A 9593-nucleotide genomic window follows, 5' to 3' on the forward strand; every position below is an offset into this window, starting at 1 on the left:
ATCATGTTCCCAGGATGTCTCCTTGGGCTGCATGAATGGAGAGCTGGGATTGAGAGGCACCTTATAAAGGGCATTTTTTTTCCCTCACTACTGATTATCAGCTCTAGTCCTGGTTCCTTAAATGTTCAAGTTGGTTTGTGAAAATGCTGATGAAAGGTACAGAAGAAAAATCCTTACTACCCTAAATTATTTTGTCCAGACTCTCTGCCTTTTCAAGCACCTCTATATGGTGTTGGCTGTATATCTCATTTTAATAGCTGTCTCTTCTTCCTGGACTTCATTTTATAAGAACATGCTAGTGATTCCTAGAGCTTCCCACCGAACAGTACTTACAGCCAGATATCCTTTCATATCATACTTTTTCCTTGTTCATGTGGAATTCAATCACGCTTTTCAATGTGTTTTTAAAAAGATTTTAAAAGCATGGTAGAAGGAACCATACTGTTTTGCTAAAACATTAATTGCAGCCTACCTAGTGCTTTCCCCTTTTATTGTGATTAACTATTTATGTTTAAAGAACTCTTGTTTGTCGCAGTTTGTAAATCTGAGTTGTGCATTTTTCTAATGTATTAATCACAACATATTTTATTTTTTTACTTTACGTTTATTACACTTTTTTTCCAAAGGGTTAATTTAATTTTGTTTTCTTGAAATGCATTGAATGTAATTGCTGTTCTCTTTTTTGAAAATTGGCACAACAAAAATTCCTGACAGAAAGCAAGTTTTCTTATTAAAACCTACTAGAAATTAACATTCTTCCCTTATTAATTCCTCCTCCCACTATTTTAACCTGGGTTTTTTTTCATGGGGAATATTCTGTTTTCCAGTATCCATTAGGATTAGTGGCTGGAAATTTTTTATGAATATGAATTAAATTTAACTCTTTGAACAGTTTAAATTTATTGCTCTGTCCACTCATTTCTGGATATTTTCTTGTTAGAAAGTATTAAGTTTTATTTTTGACAGGTTCTGCTTTATGCACATTTCTTTTCATGATCTATGATTATATTCAATATATTTTGTGTAGCCACAGTTCTTTTGAGTCTAACAGGCTTAACTATTGTTTTTAGGAAGAGGAAGTTTCTCCACAGTTGTTTACTTTCCATGAAGCTGTGTCACAAATGGTGGAAATGGAAGAGCAAGTAGTAGAAGACCACAGGGCTGTCTTCCAGGTAAAAGATGGACCCTACCTTGTTTTATCCTAATACTAGAATTCCGGTTTTGCCAATAAAAGTGCATACTCTTGAAGATGTAGGATATCATCTGGTCATTCTGCTGCTTTCAGAGATTTCCTAAACAGACTGTCTTTATTGCAAGAAAAGTTGCTATTTTCTTTTTTACTATTTCAGCTATTTACTATATATTTTGCGTTAGTCCTTTTCCAGCATTAGTAACTGTTTCTTTCTAGTTGTAGGGTGCTTACTCAGATTGGTCTCAAAATTTTCAATTTCACTGTCTAGTCTACTCCAGTATTCCAATGCCAAAGCTGGCAATTAATACTAATGTGTCTATATAGTAATGTCCCTATCAGCACCATTTCTGTGTGGTCATCTCCCTCTAAAATACAGCAATACTCCCTCGTAGTATTTTCTTTAAATATCCTTCTGTGACATGTTTCTCTGAGATACTGAGATCCAGAAGAAACAAATATATTTCTAAGTGCCTGTTTTCTTCCTTTTTGCAGATACATAAAGTTTTCATTTGATACTAGTCAGGGTCATTGAAAGGAATACTGACCACATAGTGTAATGCTGATCAGCACCACAGAACCTTTTATAGTTGCAAAATAAATTCTAATATGTATGAGTTGCTAGTTTTCAGAAGGAAATGTGAGTTGTTTTGGTTCATAACCTTAGAATCTTTAGTCAGGCTGTCCATTTGGAGCATCTGCTACAAGAAAATAGTAAAACATTAAACCTAGAGGGAATACACACGTCATGGTTTGAGACTGGCCCAATGCCAGGCACCCACGAGAGTCGCTTGCTCACCCTCTCCTGCCACAGCTGGGCAGAGGAGGGGAAAAAATTAACAAACAGTTAATGAGTGAGATAAGGACTGGGAGAAATATTTCAAGGGCAAACCAGGCTCAACTTAAGTTGCAAAGTGAATTTTATTACTAACAGATTCAGAGGAGGAATATGAGAAGTAAAATTAGCCCTTAAAACGCCGTTTTCCCCCCATTCCCTCCTTCCTTCCCACCAACATCACAGGGAGACAGGGTATTGGGGTTTTGGTCAGTTCATCACCAAGATTTTCTTCCGCTGCTCTGGGAGAGGAGTCCTTCTCCTGAGAGACTGTGGGGTCCCTCCCACAGGAGACAGTTCTCCATGAACTTCTCTGGTGTGGGTCCACTCTCATGAACAGCAGCCATACTGCACCTGCTGCAATGTGAACTCCTCTCCACAGGCACACAGTCCTCCTAAAACTGCTGCCACGTGGGTCTCTCTTTCCATGGGGTGCAGTCCTCCAAGGACAGGCTGCTCCAGCCTGGAAGCAGGGGCCCCCTCTCTCCACCGGATTTTCCACTGGATCACAGCCTTCTCCAGTCATCCACCCTCTCTGGCATGGGCACCTCCTGCCCAGGGCTGTGAGTGGATCTCTGCATGCCCCGTGGATCCTCATGGGCTGCAGGGGCACAACCTGCTTCACCATGGTCTTCACCATGGCCTGCAGAGGAATCTCGACTCTGGCGCCTGGAGTGCCTCTTTCCCCTCCTTCTCCACCCACCTTGGTGTCACCATTTTGTTTTCTTTCACATATTCTCACCTCCTCCTCTTCTCTGACTAGAAGTAAAACCCCGTGACTTTGTTTTGATTTTCTTCTTAAATATGTCATCGCAGAGGCATTAACAATCCCTCTCATTGGCCCAGTTTTGGCCAGCAGCATGTCCATCTTCAGAGCCATCAGACATTGGCTCTGCTGGACATGGTGGAAGCTTCCAGCAACTCCTCACAGGAGACATCTTTGTGGCCCCCCCTGCTGCCAAAAACCAGGCCGTGCCAAACCAATAAAACACATCTCAATTTAGGTATGTAACTCAGTGGAATATTGATATGTGTTCATGTAATACAGTAATGATGCTAAATAACACATTTTACAACAGATGTAGATATTTAGTTATTTTGAAACATTAACCCTGAAGTAAAGCATGCAGAAGTATGAAAGTCATGCCATATGCCATAGCTGTGTCCTAATACTTGCAACTTCTGGAGAGACAAACTGAATTAGGTTAAGATGTTACTGCCTCTGTGTGTCCATCTGGCCTTATGCTGGAGATTACTGCTCCTCACAGCAGTCATTAGAAGGAAATGTGTCTGAGTCTCAAGTGACTTTCATTTGCAGCATTACTTGTTAGTTTATGCCATGGGTGAAGATGGGTTGCACGAATATAAAATATACAAGCTGTAACATGCAGAAGTTGTCTTCTGTCTGATTTTACCTGGAAGCTGTTGATTTTGGGGTACAAAACATCCCATCCTAACAAAAAAATCTCTAAAGTAGATTAACTGAATTAACTGTACTCTGGACGTCTTGATCTTCCTTTGTTTCTTGGATATCTAAGTTTACGTTAGATGGCGTAAATCCTATCCCAGTGTGAGAGCTCCATCTGTCCTGAAAGCCAACAAAACTTTTATGGTGTTTGGACTATGCTTTCAATATTACTTGAACTACTGAGCACAGAGGGAGACTTAATTTCAGTATTTCAGGCTCAGCATGCATAGAACTGTCATCTGCTTACTTTATTTTTAATCAAAGCATTTCCAAGGACATCAGTTCGTCTAATCACAGCTTTGCATAGATCTGCTTTAACCATCTTTTACAGTACTCTTATCTGTCCGGAGAGTTAGCTCTTCTTTTATACAGTTTCTGGCAAAACTGGTTTTGAGTATGGACAGAATTATTTTGGCTCCTTGACCGCAATGACACAACAATGATTATGATTATTGTCAGTGGCAACCAGCCCATACTTAAAAATGAAATCTGGCTTCAAAGTTTGATACCTACCTAAGAGCACATATCCATGAAATAAAGTTCTTAATTTCTTAGTTTTACAACCACCTAATTTTCTGAATTTGAAGAGAACTGGGGTAGCTGGGATTTGTCTGTTGCTGTTATGACCATTGGAGTTAAGAAACTATGTAGAAAACATACAATTTTGCTAAATTAGGAATAAGGATTCATTTTAGGATTTAAACATTATAGTGAGGTGACTAGACAGTAAAAGTGTGATCATCTTGAGAAAAGGAATAATTCAGCTCATGAATTGTCTTGAAACTTGCATTGAAACTTTGTTAATGTATTTAGTTGAGGTTTTTTAACTTTTACCTAGGAATCTATTAGATGGCTGGAACATGAAAAAGCTCTTCTTGAGATGACAGAAGAAGTAGACTATGATGTGGATTCTTATGCAACCCAACTTGAAGCAATTCTAGAGCAAAAAATTGATATTCTGACCGAACTTAGAGGTAGATTGCTTTTAATCAATTTTGTGTGCATTTTCATATGCCATGGACACTTGCAGTAATAATAAGGGGATAAAAAGAGTGTGGTTATGTTTTGGGGTCTTTTTTCACCTCATGCTGTCCTGTAATGTTCTGAGAAAGGAACATTTATTTAAGAACAAGTTCACATCTGTATTCAATCCATCCTAGTTTAATGGAAGAGTCTGCTTTACCTTCAGGAAGTATAAACTTGATCCTGCAACTTTGAGTTGTTTTTTTCTTTTCCTTTGTTCCAAAAGAATAAAGGAAAAAAAACCCAAAACCTGCTGCTGATTTTCAGTCTGTGCTTAAGAGTAATGTTGAGTTCCGAGTAGCATGGTTTTTAGCCTACTTTTTTCCTTAGCAGCCTTTCTGTCAAAATTTCGTCAGCCTCTCTTTGTTGAAAAACCAACTGCAGATAATGTTTAGTTACCAAAATTGACTCTTTGTCTTTTAAATTTAGCATGTCAGCTTGGTACCTCATGGAGATTAATTTTTCATTTTAGTTTATGTATCTGCATTCCAGCAGACATGCTATACTGGTTTAGTTTGGATTTTTTAAATCTGTGTTAGAAAACTCTTTATAAGATAAAATCTTACATTTTACTCAGTCTGAGTATCTGGTGTAAATTAGAATACATCAAGCAAATCAGATGTGGCCTGCTTGTTTTTATGCGTGTATTCATAACAGTATACTTTAGCAAAGAATTTGATGTACATTCCTTTGTTTCTTATGGATGATGGCTTCCTCTTCAGGGAAAGACAATTGGAGACAACAGCAGTAAAAAAACAGTTTAGGTGACTCCCTGTTCTTCCATAACTTATTAGATACTGCTTTTGAAACAAGATACTGGAGATAAAGGATATCTAAAAGATCCTTGCATCTTTACAAATAGCATGATATAACATATATAGCTTTACAGGAGGGAAGATCTGTTAAAGCTTCTTTCTCCCAGTAACTTTTCTGTTATGCTCATGGAACATAATGGTCACTGAATATTTCAGCTTTTAGTCCTGTCACTTTGGGACTGACTTTTTTATGCTGTCAGTTTTGTTTCCTTCTTCCCATTCTTGGGCATATTACTGTGGAACAGGAGTGGAGGAGGAATATAAATAGAAAAGGATGACATACTTATTTTCTAGGGTTTCTCCTATTCTTATGCTAGCTATGATGAAAAAAATGATTGATGCATTTCTGTTTACTTCCAAAATTTAATCACAAATGCTTTTCACATTCATAGAAGAGTTGTTATCATAGAATCACAGAATGGTTTAGGTTGGAAGGGACATTAAAGATCCTCTCATTCCCCTCCCTGCCATGGGCAGGGACATCTTCCACTAGACCAGGTTGCTCCAAGCCCTGTCCAACCTGGCCTTGAACACTTTCAGGGATGGGGCAGCCACAGGTTCTCTGGTCAACCTGTGCCTTGGCCTCACCACCCTCACAGGGAAGAATTTCTTCCTAAGAAGAGGTAGGGTGTCCTGGGGTGACTTTATGATGCTCATCTCCCCATTTGTCTGTTTAGCCCAGAAATAAGTTTTGCACCTTTAAGATTGGTTTTGAGAGTGAAGGGGGGAGAAGAAGAAAAACTGCACTCACTCCTCCACATTCCTGCTCCTGTGTTGTCTGTGGATGAACAGACGTCAGGACAGAGCTCTCTTTTGCTTTTAGTTTTTAGCTAGCTGAGGCAGAGAAGTTCCCTGGACTGAGGTTTTTATTTTTCTTTGGACCTGTTTAAACCTGCTCTGGACTGAACACCCAGAACAGCACTGGCAGCTCACACCTGTGGCCCACCAGGGCCTGGCCTGGCCTGTGGTATTTCCAGTGCCAGAGGGACTGATAAGAGACTGAGTGAGCCAAGCTACAGCCCACAAAGGGGACTTTCTGAGTTTGTCATCTCTTTCGGAGCAGCAAGAGGTTTTATTGTTTAATATTGTTCAGGGGTTTTTTTGTGCTGGTGAATGCTTTGCCTGTTAAATAAACAGTTTTTTCCACTTTTCTCCAAGGAAATCTTTTTCCCAAACCAGTTGGGAGAGGGGCCACTTGAATTTGCTTTTCTAGAGGAAACCCCTTTAGAGGTTTTTTCTCCCAAAATTGCCCTAAACCAGGACACAGGGGTAGCATCTAAGAAGGGACTAAGTTGTTAAACAATTTGTTTGTATGGTAAGTATTAAATTTAAGCTTATCTCAATCCTCTTGTAGTTTGTATCTTCAGCTATTTTTGTGGAGGAGTGTTCTTTGTTTTGCATTAGGGCCAGTATGTGGGGCATCAGGCCTTAGTTTCAGGATCTGTGTTGAACACAGGCATATTAGTACTCATTCTCTCTTTTTCATTAAAGATAAAGTGAAATCTTTCCGGGCAGCTCTGCAAGAGGAGGAACAGGCCAGTAAACAGATCAACCCAAAAAGACCACGTGCCCTTTGAAAGGAGACCTCTGCTGCTAAAGGAATCTATGAACCTGTACTGCTGTAAGACACATTTGTTACAAAACCCAGTGGTTGGAAGAACTCAACTACTTGAAAGTGTAAAAATGTTAGAAATGTCCTGTTTATTACTCATCTGAATTATATTTTAAGTTTTATGTGAAATGCTCCTATGATGTCTACAAAATGCTTCTAGACCAAACAGTACAACCATGCAGGGTTCAGACCTGTGAAGCAATTTGTTTAAAGTATTTCATTTATTCAAATTGTAAATTTTATGTTTGGAAATATTTGCCATGTTTTTAGTAATGAAGTAGAACTGTGACAATTGAAAAGTCACAGTATTTCCATTTAACTATGTTCAGTTTTGTTATAAAGACCAGTTTTGCAGTTTGAAATTGTCTTTGCTCCATGTGTACCTAACTAGTGGTTTTACATATCTTCTACAGACAGCTGTGCTTACTTCTTCCCATTCTGTGCCTTGATGAAGGCTACTTAACCCTGAATAGCCTCTTTCTGAAGCACATCCTTAATAAACAACATTCATATTTGTCATTATAAATTGCTTTTAGTGTGTATATATTTTTAATGTGTTTTGAGACTTTTTTTGGTGGCTAGTGCATTTCCCAGCATGTGCCATATCCTTCAAACAGGAACTGCAAGAGCTGTTAGAGTGAACATACAGCTGGACATTCCATCCTGGTTGTAAAAAATCTGAAATTTAGGTTTATTTGCATACCATAAAGAATAGTTGTATAATTATAACATGTAATTAAAAAAGAAAACACAAAACAGGCAAAATCAAACAAAAAATACACTGGTTGATGTATAACAAAGGGTAATATTTAGGTACTGAGTAGAGTTGGATCTCAGAGTAATACAGATAGATATACAGTGTGTGATATGGTGTGATAATGCTGTCAGAATAAAGGTACCATCTGACCTCTGCATATGGATAGGCTAAATGTCAAAATTCAGGGATCCAGTTAAAGAAATACATATTGACCTTTCACATATTGCTAAAATTTGGCTTTTGATGCATGACGAGCTTACATGTACATTAACTGTAGTTTGCAAATAGTTTAAGTAGCTCTGATTCTTTAAAAAAAAAAAAGTAGTTAATGCCTATTTTTCTCTTTGTACATTGCCAGCAGCTGAAAAGTGAGGTGAAATTTCATCATTTGAGTATTTTCACAATACCTCTACCTAGTACTAATAGAAATCCAATAAGTACCTGAAATCTCACAAATGGCACCATGGGTATCAGCACTATTTAGGTGGTGGCACTCAAATTATTTTTGCAAGTCAGTATGCAAAAAATAAGAACCTTTTGTGTAAGAACTTCTTGCCAAATGAAGAATTGTAGACCTCTCTAGGAGTTCTCCCCATTCCCAGGAGTTCATATCAACAGACTTTCCCTCGGAACTGTTTAAAAATTACTTTTGTAATTCAAGCCTGTTAGTTTGTGCCAGGCTTGGAGGGAAATAAAGGGAAGGCAATGAAAAGAGAGTTTAATGAGCCAGGAATTCTTGTAGCATTTAATATTTGTGCGTCCCATAGAAAGGCAGGGTTTGGGAAGCTCCTGTTGCTTTGTGGTTAAAAATATTCCTGTGTGTAAACATTTAAAGTGAAACAACAATGTAGATTTTACATACTGTGTTTAATAAATTAAGCTGTTAAATGAACTACAAATGAGAATTTACTTCTGTGAAAGTTCTTTTACACTTTGGAAAGGGTTTGATTTTGTAAACACATCTGAGTTACACTTTTCAAAAGGCCTCTGATTTCAGAAATGAATATTTACTTCTAGAACTCTTCTGTACAAATTTGTTGTATAGGACCATGCTCCCCAGAAGACTATCCTGACAAGTTTTACAACAGACCTTAAAAGAAACACCACACATCTTTCTGAACATTTAAGAATGTCTTCCATCACAACTAAAAGAAAAAACCCCAATGAAATAGAAGGTAACAGCTTTCTAGTGAAATCTTACTTTCTAAAAAGCCTCTGAAGACTGAGACATCCTACATGAGAAACAGTTGTTTCCCTACTATTCATCCATGCAAGCCCAGAGCCACATGCAGAATGTGATTCTTAGGGGTATCAAAGAGGACAGGAAGGACAGAGGCAGATTTCAGCAACTTTTTACTAAGTCTTGTAAATGACATTTCCTGTCAGGTAGCACATGTGAGCTAAAATTGCATCAACTGGGCGGGGGGATGGAATCTTAAGAGACAGGCTTTGCAATAGAACCTGTTTTAAAGATCATATCTACACTGTTACTGAATCAGCGAGAATGGAGATTTAAAAAACTAATACAGCACTTGAATTCTTCTAGCCCATTTCTTTGATGGGTTGGAATTACTTGAATAGGACTCAGACAAGCTTATCTTGATTTCTGTCCTCTAAAACAAAAACATTTCAGATACATGACACAGATCTCTAACACTTGTTCCTTTTTTATTGGTCTGTGCATATTGCTGTGACTACTTATATTCACTCATAAATTGGTTCTATATGCAGTGAAGCAGCATTAGAATAATTAAAATATAAAATAAATGAGCAATTCAGTTTTCCAAGACAATCTCTCAGCATGCCTGCAAATTCAAGTGCATTTCTCTACATGATTTTTCTAATGACTTTTAAAGTATTGACATTGGACATGGATAAAATGCAATTATATCTT

General features: G+C 37.9%; 1 protein-coding gene across 2 annotated transcripts in view; it reads left to right on the forward strand.

Moving 5' to 3' along the window:
* Positions 1–8591, forward strand: part of LOC129133654 (kinesin-like protein KIF2A) — a 165197-nt gene extending 156606 nt beyond the window's left edge. For both annotated transcript variants that reach the window (XM_054653280.1, XM_054653281.1), the window contains 3 exons: positions 1071–1172; positions 4331–4466; positions 6822–8591. In XM_054653280.1, the coding sequence (XP_054509255.1) occupies positions 1071–1172; positions 4331–4466; positions 6822–6907 (324 nt within the window). In that variant the 3' untranslated portion in view covers positions 6908–8591. The remainder of the gene's footprint in view (positions 1–1070; positions 1173–4330; positions 4467–6821) is intronic.
* The last annotated feature ends 1002 nt before the right edge of the window (positions 8592–9593 follow it).

The sequence above is a fragment of the Agelaius phoeniceus genome, chromosome W (assembly GCF_051311805.1).
Source record: "Agelaius phoeniceus isolate bAgePho1 chromosome W, bAgePho1.hap1, whole genome shotgun sequence".
In the NCBI taxonomy this organism is placed as follows: domain Eukaryota; kingdom Metazoa; phylum Chordata; class Aves; order Passeriformes; family Icteridae; genus Agelaius; species Agelaius phoeniceus.